The 19,965-nt window shown below is 37.1% G+C and overlaps 1 protein-coding gene across 3 annotated transcripts in view; it reads right to left on the reverse strand.

The window, feature by feature from the left end:
- ARHGAP10 (Rho GTPase activating protein 10) overlaps positions 1-19,965 on the reverse strand; it is a 291,557-nt gene that overhangs the window by 96,942 nt on the left and 174,650 nt on the right. For all 3 annotated transcript variants that reach the window (XM_087437555.1, XM_004420900.3, XM_087437556.1), the window contains exons 15-16: positions 16,497-16,584; positions 7,759-7,817 (exon numbers count right to left, since the gene is read on the reverse strand). In XM_087437555.1, the coding sequence (XP_087293681.1) occupies positions 7,759-7,817; positions 16,497-16,584 (147 nt within the window). The remainder of the gene's footprint in view (positions 1-7,758; positions 7,818-16,496; positions 16,585-19,965) is intronic.

Consider the following 19,965-nt stretch of genomic DNA (forward strand, 5'->3'; position numbering starts at 1 on the left):
TCCAGCACATGGCTCAGGCTGCCCGACTACTTCAGAAAGCTAACAGAGGGCACTGCGGGGAAAAGAGCTTCAAAGGCGTAGAGGGGAGATGCCAACTGGGGGCTCAGCAAAGCACAGGAGGAGGAAGAGGCTGGAGGACCAGAGAGGTCCAATGTCATCAGAAAGTCCAGTGAGAAGAAACCCGCAAAGACTGGGTAGCCAGTGCTATCGAGTGTTAAGCAGAGACTAAGGAATAGAAAGACTGGGAGAAGGGGCCTGGACCCTGGACCACTAAATTTATCTTTTTACTAAAATAGGGAGGTTAAAGAGTGAGCTGCCCAGGAGGACGGGGGGAGTGGCGTTTCAGACTACTCGTTCAAAAATCAAGAAACCGAAGGAAGGGGGAAGAAGGTAAAGTAGACCAAGAAAGGGGAATTTGTTTTACTTAAGTGATAATAGTTTTACTTTTTCCTTATTATTAACATTGAATATCTGCTCTGCTAAAATTTTAGAAAACATAAAGAAGTAGAAAAAAAAAATCACTAAAAATCTGAAATATATATAGTTGAGAAAGGACATGCAATCAGACTATAAAGAACTCCTACAAATCAATCAGAAAAGAGAGAAAGAACCCAAAAAAAGTAAAACAGGCTAAAGATTGGAACAGGAACTTCATGGAAAAGGACATCCAAATGAGCAATAAATGGATGAAAAGGTGCTAGTTATCAGTGAAAAAGAATTAAAACCATAATAAGAGACTACTAGTCACACATCAGAACGGCTTTAAATGAATTCTAAGCTTTGGCAAGAATACAAAGCGGGGCCGGCCCCGTGGCTTAGCGGTTAAGTGCGCGCACTCCGTTACTGGTGGCCCGGGTTCAGATCCCGGGCGCGCACCAACGCACCACTTGTCAGGCCATGCTGTGGTGGCGTCCCACATAAAGTGGAGGAAGATCGGCACGGATGTTAGCTCAGGGCCAGTCTTCCTCAGCAAAAAGAGGAGGATTGGCATGGATGTTAGCTCAGGGCTGATCTTCCTCACAAAAAAAAAAAAAAGAAAGAAAGAAAAAGAAAAAAAAAAAAGAATACGAAGCAACTGGAACTGTCATACACTAACTGGGTGGGAAAAATTAAAGGGTATAACCACTTTGGAGAACTGTTTGGCAAACTCTACTAAAGCTGAACACACACTTACCTCACGACGCCAAAATTCCACTTACATAACCAAGAGAAATGGACATAAACGTTCACTAAAAGACACATACTTGAATGTTCTCAGTAACAGTCCAAAACTGAAACAACTCAAGTGTCCATCAACAACAGAAGAGACAGATAGATTGTAATACATTCATACATGGAAAACTGTACTGAATGAAAGTGAATGAACTACCGATTCACTCAATATGGATGAATCTCACAAGATGAGCAAAAGAAGCCAGACACAAAAGCAGCCAGATGCAAAAGAGTCTATTCTGTTTGATTTCATTTACACAAAATGCAAATACAGCAACCCCAACCTATGCTGTCAGAAATCAGGAGAGTGCTCACATGTCACGGGGGTGGATAGTGACCGTGTGGGTGTGAGGAAGGGCTTCTGGGGTTCTGATAATGTTCTATTTCTTGATCTGGAGGCTGATTACCTGGCTGTCTTCACTTTGTGAAAATTCATTAAGCTGTACATTTTTATTTGTGCATATTTCTCTTATGTTTCAACAAAAATTTCACTTAAATTAATATTTCCCATAATAAATGTCACCCTAAGACAAGCTAGTAAATTTTAGGTTTAATCCTTTCAGAGTTTTCCTTCGTTTCTTTGTAATGAAATGTTCAAAGAGCTTAGTTCATTTACTATATCATGGACATCTCTCCATGTCATTAAGTTATAGGAGCTCCACGCCACCAATTTTATGAACATTTAGGTTGTGCCCAATGTTTCTAAAGTTAAGTTTGTTCCAGTTTACACTTCCAATAGCAGTGGTGTTTGAGATTGAGGAATGAAATTTTATTACACAAGACACAATTGTTGCTAAAAAGAAAAGCAAAAGGCCAAGAAATGAAAAGGCACATGATAAAACAGAACACAAATAATCAAATCTTATTACATAAAAAAAGACTCTTAGATACAGACTACATTTGTCATTGAAAACAAAGGTACAACTATCTAAAGAGTTAGGTGATCAATTATAATTAAGGGTTTAATCTGGAGTTAAAACCAAGATAATGCCTTATTAAATCAATGCTCAAGAAAAATGAAAGCAATAAAAATATAGTAACATTTTCAATTCACAGCTTTGATTTTAAAAATAAAATTAAAGCAGAGACTCTGAAAAATAGTCAAGAATTACAAAAGAATAAAAGGCTAACTGCCTACGATAAGAATTTTGTACATTCAAAAATTGAAAATTTTTGAAAACTCTGCATTAAAAAGCTACTTCTAACTTGTGTCCATCTTGTCATCAATAATCATCTTTCTCAGGCTGGCTCAGTGGCGTAGCGCTTGAGTGCGCGCCCTCCGCTGCGGCAGCCCGAGGCTTTGCAGGTTCAGATCCCGGGCGCACACTGAGACACCGCTTGTCGGGCCATGCTGTGGCGGCGTCCCATATAAAGTAGAGGAAGATGAGCAAGGATGTTAGCCCAGGGCCAATCTTCCTCAGCAAAAAAGAGGAGAACTGGCAATGGATGTTAGCTCAGGGCTGATCTTCCTCACAAAAAAAAACAACAAAAAAAATAATCATCTTTTTCCAAAGAAAACCTAATTTTAATATTTTTGGATTACTTATTCAGAAACACAAGCTAGAGAAATAGCTTCCCATCCTCTATGAATAAGGTTCTTCATTTCTAAAAATAGTAGAATCAGTTTTGAAAAACAGAGTCAAAACCTTCCACTTCCTTTCTTGAGTCTCTCTCCCACTAGCCCACTCCCATCTCATTTGAAATCACACACACATTTTTTCCAAGTCTGCTTTTTCCCTCTTCTTCCAAAAAGAAGAATTTTTGGAAGTAAGGCTTTTAAAGTAAAACTACTTTTTTATCCATTTTGTTTGACATTAATCAGAGCTTTCTGTTAATGGGCATTTCCATGTGGCTACAACGTAATAATAAATTTAAGGTACTTAAAAAGAAGTTTTCTAAGATAAATTATCTTCAGTTGTTTATGCTATATGCATTTCATTATATTTTAATTAATGTAAATTGACAAAGAATGAAAGGCATAATTTTTTTTAAATCGAGGATACTGAATTAATCATAACACCAAATTCCTGACATATGCCAGGAAATTTGGAGTTTACTGAAAGAGCAAAAGCATTTTTAATTGTGAAACTATAAATCAGCATCCACAACACTTAATGTCTATCTGTTTATGATGCCATGCCAACTAACAGAGACTGAAAAAGATATGATCATAGCTTACTGGAGCTCATCAAAGATACACAGGCAGATAAATGTTAAATTATTTCAATACTTAAATGCCATAAGTCAATAATATTGTAATTTTAGGAAAGCATTAGCAGTAACCATCCAAGCACTTCTCAAGGGACAAGGGGCTTCGCTTAATAGACATTAAGTATTCCAGTTCTTTTGTGGGAGACCCTATCTACTGGGAAATGAAGACATCAGGCAAAAATAGCTCAATGTCATTAAGCATTCAATCCTTTAATTTCCAGGTTCCTGAGTCCCTCCCTACCAAGACCACATGATTTTGTCTTGCTTCCTATGCAGCTTAAGCAACAAGGAGAGAACATTCTGGTTAGGCAAACACCAGTGCCTTGGATCCTATAATAATTATATTTCTTATCGTAAATTTCTAAAGTTTGTGTTTATGATTTTGCTTCCCAGGTAACTTTACTACACAAAGAAAACATACTGAACACAGAAAGACAAGTGTTCTGGTTCGAGTGACAGAAATTTTTTGTGTGATGCCATATCAGGCACCTAGGCGTTAGTTGTCATTTTCGAACTAAGTCTGACATGAGTCCAACCCTGAAGCATGTGTCAGTTCTTACCAATACACCAAGGACTCTGAGCCTGAAACACTGAGATTCACACCGTGGACTACAACATTCTAATGGTAATAAATGCCATGCAGTAACACATCCAGGTAGCTGCCTACCAGCCCTCCTCAGGTGGGCACAATCTTTTGCATTCCCGCGTAGACCACATAAATTGCATTTTCATCTCATTAATTTCTCTACTAAATGCCCATTATATTCTCTCACAAGATGGATGGTGTGAAATAATAAGAAAGATATGATATTGGTGTCTGCACCCAGTTCCTGACACAGAGCTCCTAAAACGCTTGTAAACAGGGGTGCACAGAGAATCTTTTGTTCTAATATTTAGTCTTTGACCCCAGTTCCTGACACAGAGCTCCTAAGACCTCTCTAATTTCCTGGGTGATAGAAGCCTCTGACACCAAGCTCCTAAATCTCTCGCAATTTCCTGGGTGATAAGAATGTCTTTTGTTCTAACGAGGTGACTTTTGATAGGCTCCTAGATGGGGGCTGGTTATCAGAAAGACCAAGCCATGAACAGAAGCTCGGAATTCTCAAATCCAACTCCTCATTTTCTGGAGAGGGGAGAGGGGCTGGAAATGGAGTTAATAATCATGCCTACAAGATGAAGCCTCCATAAATATCCCAACAATACAGGATTCAGAGAGCTTCTGGATGAACATGTCTACATGCCAAAAGGATAGCATACCCCAACTCCACAGGGACAGAAGCTCCCACACTCATGACCCTTCAAGACCTCGCCATATGTCTCTCTTCATCTAGCTGTTCATCCGTATCCTTTACCAGGCCCTTTCTTATATAATAATCTGGTAAACATTAATTGTGTGTTTCCCTGAGTTCTATGAGCCATTCTAGCAAATGATGGTATCCAAGATGGGGGTTGTGGGAACGCTGATTTACAGCCGGTCAGTCAGAAGTACAGGGGACAACCTGGGATTTGTGACTGGTGATTGAAGTGGGGGGCAGTCTTGTGGGACTGAGTCCTTAACTTGTGGGATCTGATGCTGACTCCAGGTAGACAGAATCAGAACTGAACTGCATTGTATGACACTCAGCTGGTGTCAAAGAATTGGTTGGTGTGAGAAAAAAACCCACATATTTGATGACCATAAGTGTCAGAAGTGAAGTATTGTGCATGTCAGTAAAAGAGAAACAGAGGAGCAGTTTTCATAGAGATGGTCTCTAGTTCCTTTTAGCAATTTTAGTTAACTCTCTGAGCTGAGAGCATTTAGTTAAGTCTCTTAATTTTCTCAAATTCATTTCCTAAAGCACTCAACACTGAACAGCAAGTCAGCAAACTTACATTTTTTCACAAGGAGGAACAAAAAATTTGCCTTTTGTGGTGACAACAGAGGAAAAAACATTCATATTTATATCATAAATTCCAGAAATTAACTCACACGTTCTCCACAGATTTCTATAGGAAAGAAATTGATGAGAGAAAATGCAGTGACCTAGGAGAAACCTTCAGAGAACTCTCAGGCAGGAAGGGTAGAAGAGACGATCTCAACACAACAGAACAGATGGAAACCATCGCACTCAACTGAAAAGAATCAAAAATTAGTTTCCATCCTGGTGTGAGAGGCGGTAACAAAGACTGGGATGCTTGATGCTTGATAATTTTAGCAGTTAGCTCAGCTAACAGACACTTCAGCAAAACAAGGTAATCTCTGCTACTGTTAATGGAAAATGATAGCTTAAACCCAATCCCAATTCTCCAACAATATTCAAACGGGGAGACTAATTTGACCACCTGATTTCTATAACTGTTTTATTCAATACTTGAAAGTGTATATGCAAAAGATTAGAGGATCTGCTCCCACACTCTTTCCTAAGAGAAGCACAGTGAGTACAGAGAAGGGTACTCACAAGAGAGTCAAATAAAAAATTAAAGGTTACATTATAAATGTTGGCCTATAAAGTACACCCATTTAATACATGTACTTTTTCTCATTAAATAAGGTATCTACAGGCCCCATTCCAACCACAACTCCACTTAGGTGCAAATACATGCCAATAATTACAGTAGCTACAGTATTTCTTCGGAATAGGCCTGTTATTCAAATCATTGTGAAGACTATTACAGCATCTCCACAAAGTTGGGAAGCAAAACACAAGGTACTGGTCCAGAAGGTGATGATACCTTCTGAATTTATACAGTCTTTCCTACCACATTGTTCAAGGATAGCCTCAACAAATTCTTTATACTCATTTCCTACCACTAGGGACTTCATTACCACTTGTTAAGTTCCTATCTCTTAGGAAGATGTCATTTGGTAAAATACATCGATATTAGAATTTCCAACACACTGGTTTCAGTTACAAGGCATGATAATAATAACAATACTAACTTGTGGTAATTTAAAACCTTCTTCCATAATCACTTTATCTTCCTCCCATTCTCAAAGGATTCTAGATTAAAATTGGCACTCTTCTGCTTTTTCCAGTCTCTAAGGCGAACAACATGAAACAATTGTCCTCCAACTAGAGTTTAATTTCTCTCTCTCTGGTTTGCCAAAAATGCCACAGGGAAGAAATCAAAACAACTAAGCATTTGCTTGAGTTTTTGCCAAGAAAACTTCCCCCACTTCCTTGATCACACAAATTCTCTTTTTTAAAAAAATCCTCTTCCACATGAAAACAAAAGTTAATGGAACCATATTTCTGCCTTTTCCGAAAGCCTATTTTATATGTGTAGTCTAACTGAGCCTACACATTGCTTCTTTCTGCAACACCCTAAGAACCTTGACACTGGCTGGAGCAAAGACCTCACAAGAAGATAACATTTAAAGCAATGTTCAGGCAGCAGTAACACAGGACCCAAAGAGATTGCTCTAAGTTTTTCAACAGATTAAACTATGGAATACATCCAAGGGAAAAAAATAAAAGGAAATGAAAATACAATTATAGCTACTGTCAGTGCACCTGTGAAAACCAATACTGTAGGTTTTAGCCAGGGGATCTGAGGTTTTGAATTTTAAATAAAGATCACTATAATCTGGCAAGTTACTTAACAAGTCTCAACGTTCATTTCCTTAACTATTAAATATCTAACACCAGCGTATTCCAGAAGACTGTGATGATTAAACAACATGTGCCGAATATTAAAACTGAGGTGTATGATAGAGAATGAACAAGAAAGCTTCAAATGAATATGACACACAAAAATTTAATCACAAATTAAAATTCTACCAACTATAGGCCTTTTTAATTTAACATTTTATCACATATAATTCACTCTCTATCAAATATTGTGTGGGCTTTTGGCATTATCTCACGATATTCCTTCTGCCTGTAATTTCCATCTAAATATCTTTCCATGTGAAGCTATTTCCAACCTGCTAATCTCTCCAAATCTGCTAATCTCCCCAACCTGCTGCAAGTTAAATATTTCTGTGTTCCCACAGCATTTTGCTCATGCTGTTATATATTTTATGATACAGCGAGAGGCGTTTATGCCCCAATACTTGCTAGAGAATTGGCTCCTGGGGGCAGAAATCCTTTCATGGCTTTCCATATCCAGTATCTACGAGTGACTAGCACACAGCAGGCAATAAATAAATGTTTGTGAAAAATGAATGAATGAATATACTAATTGTCCCTTTTTCCACCTTCTAAAAGGATAAAGAAATCAAATATCTTCTAAACTGATTTCTATTTTTAACACAGATTACAATAACATTGTTAAATTTTTCATATGGAAATTTTAGCTTATACGCACTATCAACCACAAAACCGTTTCTGTGCACCTCTACATAATACTTACTGGCTGGAACAATGAAATCTCCATGTAACTCATAGGTCATAAGAGGTTCCGGAAGACTCCTGTATGAAAAGGACAGCTCAGAATTACCAAACGAATCCAAACAGGTCACTCTCTTTCTGTTCACTTTTTATAAAAGGATATCAAATATGTTGTGCATTTCTTAGTTAATGTGTAAAACTTCCCTAGGGAATACTTTTACATATCAAAAAGATACATAACTCAAATGGATTACCTTATCAAGTAATCTGTACCAGGCACTATCAAAGCTTGAGCAGCCACAAATCCCTATCAGATCTAAGCATAAAGAATTTCATATTTAATCCTGGAAAGTACCTTTACAAACATCTGATTTTATATATAAACTTCCTTCCACACATTATCTTATTTAAAGTCAAACATTCTGTTCAACCAAATATAAGCATAAGCATATAATTGTGCAAATCACCTCTAGGATATTAATTGAAGATGCCACAAAAAATAAATAGAAAAGATTAAACGAACTTAAAGAAATCAAATCCTCTCTTCTTACATCTCTATTATCAAAATACAATATCCATTTTTGGTTTATGCCTATGAAACAATAAAAGAGACATACGAAATAAAAAATTGATGACAACTTAAAAACTATCCACATCATTTCGTCTTCTATAAAACAGATTATATAAATGGTAGTATATTTTTTCCTGTGGTCAACAGAATGCTACAGCTCAGTTAACCTTTATACATATCTTAAATTTTAAAAGACCAGATCTCTGAACTCTATATATAAACATTTAAAGAACACTTAGACAAGTATCAATCTGTACAGCCCCTGACAAGTATCAATCTGTACAGCCTTTCTGGAGGGCAATCTGGCAAGATATTAAAAACCTTTCAAGGGTTTAAATCATGTAACCCAGAAATTCCTCTTCGAATACTTAAAAAAAATCAAATACACACACAAAAATTGAAAACATACGCAGGCCAGCCCTGGTGGCCTAGTGGTTAAGTTTGTCGTGCTCCACTTCAGCGGCCTGTGTTCAGTTCCCAGGCACAGACCTACACCGCTAGTCAGCGGCCGTGCCATGGCATTAGCTCACATACAAAAAGAGGAAGATTGGCAGCAGATGTTAGCTCAGGGCGAATCTTCCTCAGCAAAAAAATAAAATAAAATAAAAATTAAAACATATGCAAAAGCCAAGAAAAATGCCAGGGATAAAGGAGGTCAATTAATATTGATAAAGAAGATCAATTCATCATGAAGAAATAACAATCATAAATGTTAATGGATCTAATAACAGAAGCTTCAAAATACATGAAGCAAAAACTGGTAGAAATACAAGGAGAAATAGACAAATCCACAATTCTGGCCAGAGATTTAAATACCTCTCAGTCTCAATAACCGACAGAACAAGTAGACAGAACATCTGAACAAAGCTATCAACCAACTTCACCCAACTGGTATGTCCTTCACCTAAATGATACTCCACCTAAAAGCAACAGAAAACACATTCTTTCCCAGTGCACATGGAACATTTACCAAGATAAACCATATTCTGGACCATGAAACAAATCTCAATAAATTTAAAAGGGTTCAACTTATACAGGGTATTTCTCCAATAACAATAAAAAGTAAACTAGAAATCAATAACAGAAAAATATCTGGAAAACCCCAAAGAAAGGGAAATTAGAAAGTATTTTGAATTGAATGAAAATAAAAATACAACATGTTGGAATGCAAGGGATGTTAATAAAGCAGTATTTGGGAATAAATTTATACCACTAAACACCTATACTAGAAAAGAAGAAAGGTCTCAAACCAATGACTTCACTTTCTACCTTAAAGAGCCAAACAAAGGTAAATGAAACCCAAAATAAGCAGCACAGGAAAAAAAATACAGATCAGAGCAGAAATCAAGGAAACGAGTAATAGAAAAACAACGGAGAATGACTGAAATAGAAATGAATATGAAATAGGGAAAACAACAGAGAAAACAAATGAATCCAAAATCAGTTCTTTGAGATAATCAATAAAATTGGCAAATCTAGCCAGAATAATCAGGAAATAAAAGAGAGAAAACACAAATTATCAATGTCAGGAATGATAAAGGTGACTACAGAATCACTGCAGGCTCTACAGGTACTAAAAAGAAAATAAGGGGGCCGGCCCCGTGGCTTGGCGGTTGGGTGCGTGCGCTCCGCTGCTGGCGGCCCGGGTTCGGGTCCCGGGCGTGCACCGATGCACCGCTTCTCCGGCCATGCTGGGGCCGCGTCCCACGTGCAGCAACTAGAAGGCTGTGCAACTATGACATACAACTATCTACTGGGGCTTTGGGGGAAAAAATAAATAAATAAAAATTTAAAAAAAAAGAAAATAAGGGAATATTATGAACAATTTTATGCCCAAATTAAACAGTTTAGAGGAAACACACAAATGTCTTGAAGATACAAACTACCAAAGCTCACTCCAGAAGAAACAGGTAACCTGCATAGTCCTACATCTATTAGAGAAACTGAACCTGTAGTTTAAAATCTTGCCAGTAAGAAAACTCTAGGCCCAGATGGCTTCACGGTGAATTCTACCAAACAATTAAAGAAGAAATAATACCAATTCCATACAAATTTTTCCAGAAAATATAAGAGGGAATACTTTCTAACTCATCCTTCGATGTCAGAATTACCCTAATACCAAAATCAAAGACAAGAAAATTACACAGACCAATATTACTCATGAATATAGATGCAACTATTCTAAATAAAATGTTAGCAACTCAAATTCAACGAGATAAATAAAAGGATAATACATCATGACCAAGTCAGGTTTATCACAGAAATACAACACTGCTTTAATATTAAAACAAAACATCAATGCAATTCACCATACTAGCAAACTAAAAAACAGAAACTGTATGATCATCTCAATAGACAATTCAGGGGAGGAAAGCACACTTCTTCCCACAAATGGTACTGAAATAACTGGACATCCATGTTCAAAAGTGAACTTGGATCCTATATCACATATCTTAGACAAAAATTAACTCAAAATAGATCATAACCTAAAACTATAAAACTTTTCGAAGAAAATATAGAAGAAAACCTTTGTGACTTTGGATTAGGCAAGGATTTCTGGTACATCACCAAAAACGAGGTCCATAAAAAGAGAAATTGATAAATTGGACTTCATCAAAATTTTAAAATGCTCTTTGAAAGACACTATTAAGAGAATGAAAAGACAATATATACTGAAGAAAACATCTGCAAAGCACATATCTAAGAAAAGACTTGTATCCAAAATATATAAAAAATTATCAAAACACAATAGTAAGTGGACAAATAACCTAATTTTTTTAACTACGTGAAAGATATGGACACTTCACCCAAGAAGATATATAGATGGCAAACAAGAACACACAAAAAAAGGTTTAACATTATTAGTCATTATGGAAGTACAAATTAAAAATACAATGAGATCCCATCAGACACCTGTGCGAGTGGCTAAAATTAAGAAGATTGACCATATCAAGAGTCAGCAAGGATGTAGAGGAAATAGAACTTTTGTACACTGTTGGTGGGAATGTAAAGATGTACTAACACTTGGGAAAAAACAGTTTGTCAGTTTCCCAAGAAGGTGAACATACACCTACCATACGACCCAGACATTACACTCCTAGGCTTTACCTGAGAGAAATAAAAGCCTATGTTCACTCAAAGATTTGTACACTATGGTTTTTGTACACAAAGCATTATTTGTAATAAAAGAACGTGGCGGGGGGAGAGAGCGGGGAGAGAGGGGGAGAGAGAGAGTGGGGAGAGAGGCGGGAGAGAGAAGGGGAAGAGAGGGGGAGAGAAAGGGGAGAGAGAGGGGTAGAGAGAGGGGGAGAGAGGGGGAGAAAGAGGGAGAAAGAGGGAGGGGGGAGAGAGGAGGGAGGGGAGCAGGGGAGGGGAGAGAGAGAGAGAGAACATCCTGTATTACTCCATTTATATGAAGTTACAGGAAATGCTAATTAATGTAGAGTGATAGAAAGCCGACCAGTGGTTTGCCTAGGGTTGGGGAAACGAGAAGGGAAGGGTGGGAGAGAGAGATTTCCAAGGGCCATGAGGAAACTTTACGGGGTGATGGATAGGTTCACTATCTTGATTATGGTGATGGCTTCACAGATATATACATCTGTCAAACTTATCCAAATGCACACTATAAATATATGTGGTTTACTGTATGTCAATTACACTTCAATAAAACAACTTAAAAAACAAAACGATGCAAAAATATATTTACAGGTTATGTCCCCTACAATTTTTTTTTACTGATTAAACATGTAACATTGTGTAAGTTTTAGGTGTACAGCATGTTACTTTGATATATTTATATATTGTAACATGATTGCCAATGTAGCAATATTCATCACATTACATAATTACAGTACACTCTTATTGTCTATATTCAATATACTGTGCATTAGATCTCTATGGCTTATTATTATGCATTACAAGTTTGTACCCTTGAACAGCATCAATCTTATCCCCCCATTTTACCTTACATACAATTTACGATGCTGCAGGACGGACACACACAAAATGACAACTGTAGACAAGGAAACTAAAACTTAAAGCAGTAGTGAAGAGTAATCTGTTCTCTTATTTTGTCTCTCCCTCCCCTTCATCCCCTACACTCTCATTTAAAGAAGAAAAATAAAATTTACACCACAGCCTAAATAAAGAGAAAGAAGAGGCAATCAAAAGTAAACCTTTGGGTTTGTTTCAAAATGAGGACCAGCAGGAAGTAGCAATGAAGGAAAATGGTTATCTGGCAGAAAATGAAAGTTAAAGGGTGCTGAAAAGAAAAGGAGGAAAAATGAGAATGCTTAGAAAAACCACAGAGAGCACTTCTTTTCCAATAAAAATAAATTTGTAGCTAAATATCTTCTACAAGCTACTTATATCATTGCCATATGTCTAGCTAGGCAATGCAGCCTTAAAAATAAGTATTAAATACTCTTAATGGTAAGGAAGCAGTAATAAAAATGACAAGTTCCCCATACAAAATTTATTACACTGAGTCACTGTATCTCTCAACTTCCCATCCAACATGTTTTGAGCTACCTCTCTTTGCCACCTGTTGGGCTCTATCTGGGTTATAAAGCATAATATTCACCTAAGCTGGCATTTTCTTCCCCAAAAGTCCCATTCCAACTTCCAGACTTTAAAGGTTTCTTGTAGGTAAAAATCATTTTACTAAAAACTTCACAAACTAGCTCATTTGTCCCCTCACAATGGGAAACTTGTAATGAACACATTGCTGGAAATCAAAATTATGGTCTAAATAGACAGGAAATCAATCAGATGGCTGGTATTTAGCTCTCTAAAAACACTAAAAGTAAGAAAAAGGGGCCTCAAGTCAGTAGAAGAAAAAGGGAGATGTCATGCATATGTCTGCTGCACATCTTTTTCTTTCTCCCAGACCCTGGAGGTTTTGCCTAGTATTTTGGGGGTTAGGGTATTTCCCTTCTTCCACCTCCAACTTCCCATCCAGTAAGGTGGCTGGGTTACTTGCAGTGAGATGAATTCAAGGGCAACAGCTTTTTTGGTGAGAGAAGCTATATTCAGCTTTGCGCCATGATGCCGTTAAGTGACAGAGCTGGGACTCCAACCCAGCAGGCTGGCTCCAGAGGCCACGCTCTTGACCATCACACCGTATTACCTCTCATGCTGAAAGAAATACACTTGCTTGGACCATAACCGGGCAGCAAAAATGGAGGTAAACAAAAAACTCAGTTTTCTCCCATTTGGTGCATCACCAGAAAAAAGTGTCAATGTAATCCTAATTACTGCATTTTCGGTTGCTAAAAATAACATAGGGGAAAAGAACAGCAACCTAACTTTCAAATTTCCCAAGGCATCTGCCATTTTATGATAATCACTTTATCACATTCAGGCAGAATGTGTATATTGTTAGGAATGAAGTTATATAATAATAGAATCTCATAAATGTTGTTCTGTAGGCAATGTTTGCTTAAAAGTGGAATTCAATAGGATGAAGCAACGTAATGGGAGAAAAAGGCAGAAAAAGCAACCCAAGACCAGGGGAAATGAGGGCCTAGCTCCAGAGAGTTCAAGAACCAAAAAGAAATTGTATGTATTCAATAAAAAGGCCCTCCAGTTTATTAAACTAATTCTCCCCACTAGGATAAAAAGAACCATGTGGAACAGGAACAACAAAAAAAACCATGCAATTTACAACAAAAGAACCAGATTTTTGTCCTTATTTTCCCACCAATATCTGAGTCTCCTTGGTCAATCCCTTTAACTGTACTAGGCATGAGTTTACCAAACAGTAAAACAGGTTTAAACCTACCTCCTAGAGTGGCAGCATCCTCTGCTGGTCAAATTAACATACGCAATTCACTGCATTTTTATATCCCTCACCCATTCTTTCCTTCATCGATCCAATAAAGGCTTTCTCAACCTCAGCACCACTGACATTTTGGACATTTGGGGGGAAGGGTGGGCTGTGTTGTGCATTATAGGATGTTTAGCAGCCCACCCCTGGCCTCCACCCATTAGATGCCAGTGGCACCTCCTCTCTAGCAATCCTGACAACCAAAATTATCTCCAGCTACTGCCAAACAGCCCCTGGAGGGGGGCAAAATCGTCCCCACTTGAGAATCACTGCTCTCATATTTGAGTGAGGTCTAGCTCCAAATGCTGGGTACACTGCCTCTTATAAGAAGACACGTAAGATGTCTATCTTCAGGAAACTTACATTCCAACCCAGGCTGGGAGCTAAGGAGATTCTTTTTTTTCTTTTTTGTAATTTTTATTTATTTATTTTTTTCATTTTTCCCCCCAAAGCCCCAGTAGATAGTTGTATGTCACAGCTGCACATCCTTCTAGTTGCTGTATGTGGGACACAGCCTCAGCATGGCCGGAGAAGTGGTGCATCGGTGCGCGCCCGGGATCCAAACCCGGGCCTAAGGAGATTCATTTTTACCATTATCCTCATCCAAACCATTCAGTCACTCTCAGTGGCAAACGAGGCATGAGTACATAGATTCAGCCTTAATTTTACTCCTTTATAGACTAGGGATAATAATAATATACTTAACAGTTTAAGAAAAAAATTTACACAGTAACTAAAAACATCTTGTTTAAATAAAGTACTTGAAAATAGGTAACACACACCTAAACCCACTGATAAATTTTAATTTCATTACCAAGTGGGAGAACCAGACAACACAGGCCTTCTGATGTAATACAACAGGAAGGACATAGCACCACTATGATGTACTCTTGCAATAAACAAATAAACAAAAACCCAACCTGAAACTAATGAAGCCTGTAGATTTACCAGTTGGTTTACAGGAAAGATGACAGATAACAGAGAAACATGTTAAATGACACCATGAGGATGCAATCAGCCATATCTAAAATGTAGAAAATTCTACGTAAAAAATGACTCAGGTTCATCAACAAATAAATGCGGGAGGGGAGGGGCAGAGGGAGGTAACTGTACAGATTAAAAGCAATTTAAAACATCAACCAAATGAAATGCATTGACACTGTTTAAATCCTGTAGGAATTAAAACAAATATAAAAAGACTTTTTTGAAAAAAATCAGTAACGATGGAACATAGACTGAGTACTGGATGATATGAATTTTGTTGGGTATGATAATTATATTCTTTTTGTCTTTCCTACATTGTCTTTTTTTTAAAGTCTTTATCTTTTTGGAGGTAGATACTCAAGTATTTACCCGTGCAGCAATATGATATTTTGGAAAATCGTTCAAGTCTTATCCTAAAAAAGTGGCCGTAGGGAGACTGATGAAACAAGAAAGGCAGAATGTTGGTAAAGGACGAAGCAGGATAAAGGGATCATGAGGATTTGTTACACTCATCTCTCTGGTTTTACATATTTGAAATTTTTCAAATATATACGTTTTTTAAAATATAAAATATGTAACGTAAGTTGATTCTAATGTGTTCATTGGCACCCAAATGATATTTACCTAAAAAACAATCCTATGTGTTGGTTAAAAAGAATTGATCCTGGGGGAACACTGCCATTTGTTTGTCACACAAAAATCAAAGTCCCCAACAGAACCACAGTACAAGAATTTTAGTTGGGATTTTTTTTTCTATTCGTTTACTCACTTGTTTTTTCACCGTGTGCTTGTTCTTCATCTAAGCATTTTATTTCCCAAGCATTTTATCACTAAATTCCTTTGTTTTTTAAAGAAAGGTTAATGATTCATAGAAACGTTGAACGCTTTTCTAATTCTGGTCTTAAATATTTTCTATAATAAATGCAAAACTTGGGTTTATTAAAACCTCATCAAGTACACTTCTTTTCAAATAGCTTTGTACTTATGCGTTATCATTATAAGCCTTTAAGTTCAAAATGGTTAAATTTAAACTAAAAAATCTTCATTTTAGCCTAAAACCTAAATAAAAGATTCAATGAATTCACTAAATAGCCTTTTTCTTATTTCACAGTGTTTAATTCCTAAAACTCACATCTACAATAGACATCTATTTCAAAACCTGTGAGTAAGTCTATTCCAATTCTGTTCTGTTGTAAGTTACCTAACAACTGATGCTTATCTACTACTTACCTCACTTTCTGGGACATTATTACATAGCTCATAAACATTCTCCTTTTTAATAAGATTTAACTAACTATTGAGATTTCTGAGTCCACATCCATTGTGTGTTAGGTATGCAAGCAATCCACTCTTCCCTCTGGTCCTGAGAGGAGCTTACCTCAAATACTGTTTTAGGGCACTTGTGATTGTCTTCACTTCCCAATCTATAGAATTCTCCAGGTCCACCTCATTACATGTTTTTACATCTAGTGAGCAAGCAAAAAAGAAAAGATAATTAAAACCTCGACCATTCAAAGGGCCATTTGCCTGACTTACAAAGCTTCCATTTTTAAATGGCCAAACCACAAATAATTCTGTGGTTTCTTATACAGACATTATGTGCATTTTCCTATAATATTATAAGCCATGTTCTATTATTAGACGTTTCTAGCACTTCAGAAAATCTATAGTGGAGATAAAAGTATAAGGATAAGGGCTGGGCTGGGAGGGAAGAAATGGACATAGTATATAGCATTTCACATTCACAACTGCAAAGCAGGTATAGCTATTATTATTATTATTATTATTATTAAAGGTATTACTCAGTAGCCATGGTTTAGAGCATGGGATATTTGCATTGTCCGTATATTTTAACATGTTTCAAGTGGCATTAGTGCTGCCACACTGTTAGGACAGGCGAAACTGGCAGCATCATTAATGGGAAAATGGCTATTAGGATGACAAGTTAGCGGGGGGGGGGGAGGACACGCTAAGTTTGTTTCCACACTTCTAAGATTTGTACTCATCATATTATCTTTCTGAAGATTAATGTATGATCAACCAAAATAGAAATATGATGACACATAAACAGTCATTTATGGGTAATCTTTCACATTAACATTACAATTTATACACTCATCTAGGAAGTATTTCTTGGAAGCCTCAGTGTAACACTTCTGACATTCATTCTAAATTAAACTAGTTTTCTTTGTCCTAAAAGTGTGCTAATGATGTATTCCTTTCAAATAGCTAGTAAGCTCTAAAGAGGAAGATATGTAGCTAAAAAAAGAAGAGAGGAGGAGAAGAGAGGTAGTAAATTCTGGAAAAAGTCAGTCCTGGTTGAAATAAAAGGAAAGGATAGTGGGAAAGGCAAGCATTCTAAGTATGGCGGCATCTTCGATCCTTGTAAGGCTGGGCTACCGTACTCGGCTGTGGCATGGCATCACATACCTGGGCTTAAATCCCCACCATCACCCTAACCAGCCCTGCCACTCCAGGCAAGTCAGTTCCAAACCTCCCTAAACTTCAGGTCTTCTTCTGCACAATGGAGATAATGTAAACGCTCTTGCTGAACTACTGAAAGCATCAAAGCAAATCAGGAATGCACACAGATTTCCATAAATTATTAAATGAGCAGGTAATTACTACAGCTGAGTCAATAAAAGTATATCAAAGGGAGGGAGCAGAGAATAGATTATGATGACTGACATCATACAATCAGTAGAAACTTCCCTGGTTTTCTACACTCCGATCATGCAAAAGAGAAATTAAGAGATTCATGGAAGAAACTTTATTTCTCCAGAATGATGTTTCAACTAAGACACAAACAAACTAGTTGTTTTGGGTTTTTTTCCTTCCCTTACACTCTATTTGTCCATACAGGAAAGGAAACATCTTGTTAGTATCTCCTTTTTAAAAGCACCAAAAAGGAAAAACCTGCCAAAATGGGACCACCACATTGTAAGTCACGCATGCCACTTGAAGTTTTAGGCTTGGGCATGAGGAAGGATGCCTGACAACTCAATTTATTCTCCAACTTTTTGAAAATAAAGTAAAACAGTAAGTGGTGGTGATTTCACAGCCATAACATCACACACATGAAGAAGTCAATTACTCAAAAGTCTGGAGACTTTTTAAAGCACTTCCACAGTTCTTGATTACAGCAACTGACAGCAATATGCAATAAACTACAACAATGGCAATTGACACTGATTACATTTTGATCAGTTCCTACAATTCAGAACTCATTTGTTACTGAGCTTGTCAGACAAGCCACAGATACATTCAAGAAATCAAATTAAGCACCCTGATTAAAGGTGCAATCCTTTATAACTAGGACTAAATAATTCTGTTCTAAAGGCTTTGCCAACCAATTACTTCAGCAACTGAATATTCTCTCTCTCATTAAATCAATTATTTAAATCTCATTTTAACATACAAGTCAGATAACATTTTCAATCAACTTGCTACCAGCAAATCACCATTTTAAAATCCAGGAGGCTTCTAAAGAAAATCTTTTATTTCCAGTTTTCTACCAGATTATCATTCTACATTTTGAGAATCATATTCTTTCTATGGAAAAATAAACCATCCTTTCAATTCATGGAATAAAAAGTAGCCGTCACATCAGAAGCTAATGACTACATAGTTTCTATGGTACTAATCCTCTATTAAATTTTCAGTTTTCAAATAACTCAATCATCCCTAGCCATTCTTCACAATCAGTGGATGCACTGGGACTAGGTAAATTTGTCGATAGCTTATTTGGGATTCAAACTTAAAAACGCATGTGGAGTGTTCAATCAGAATATATGTTCTATCATAAAGAAGGTAGCAATTCTGCTTCCTTTCTGACCAAGGAACACCACCTCATGGATTAGTTTAAAATCTAAACTAACAATCACAGATACAAATAATTGACTTTTCATTTGAGTAAATGTTTCAAAATTACCTAACCAGTGGGCATTTCTTTGAAACTGCAAAGTTTCAGCCCAACCTAAATGCAAAGTGCTGGCACCCAACTGAACATTGACTTGGGTCCCATTTTAAAATACTTGAAGAAGCACAGCAATTGAATGGATTTTGAGAATATAATTTATAATCCAAAATCAGAATTCTTTCAGCTACATTAGTTTACTTTCTCCCCCAATCCATGTGAAAAAGTTGGCCTACAAACAAAATACACAAGGTCATATTTTTAAAATATAACTCTTCTGAATTAGTTTTCTTTTTTGTTTTCTACGGTTGTGTGTCCAAAAATAAATAATCATCCAGCCTCTTTTGCAAATTAAATTTAGAAATAACTACCAAAGTCACCAGCACACACAAGCCCTTACCACATTTTCTCACAATTTACCCTCCCCTGCTCTGAGGTTTTCATTCTAAAGTGGGGAAGAAGGAAAAATACATGACGATTCTAACTCATCTCAGTTCTAACCTACCAATAACTATCGTAAAAAATCTGTTACATTCTCACTCCATTTACTAAAGAGCCATGACTCACCCAAAGACACCTCATCTGACAGTTCTCCCTGGCTTCCCCAAATGTTCCAAGGTTTTGTTAAAAAAAACTTTTACCAACTATGTGTGCCCTTTGTTAGAGCAAAAAGGGAAGGAAAGGAGAAACATCCGTGAAGGGAAGGCAGGTGATGGCTCACTTGGGCATTCCTTTTGGGAACTAAAGAAGCTTGGTTCAGGGCAAGGCAATGAGGCTGTGAAATCCAGCAGAGAACTACCTTCTGCTCCCAGGATGGAAGACTAAGAAGGCAAACAATCCTCATCATCTGGGGAAGAAGGAAGCTGCCCACTCCTTCACCTGGCCTGGAAGAGTACAAAGGACCTGCCTACTTAGACAACTTTCTATGGTC

Source organism: Ceratotherium simum, chromosome 12 (assembly GCF_057802395.1).
Source record: "Ceratotherium simum simum isolate JZ-2026a chromosome 12, ASM5780239v1, whole genome shotgun sequence".
Taxonomy (NCBI): domain Eukaryota; kingdom Metazoa; phylum Chordata; class Mammalia; order Perissodactyla; family Rhinocerotidae; genus Ceratotherium; species Ceratotherium simum.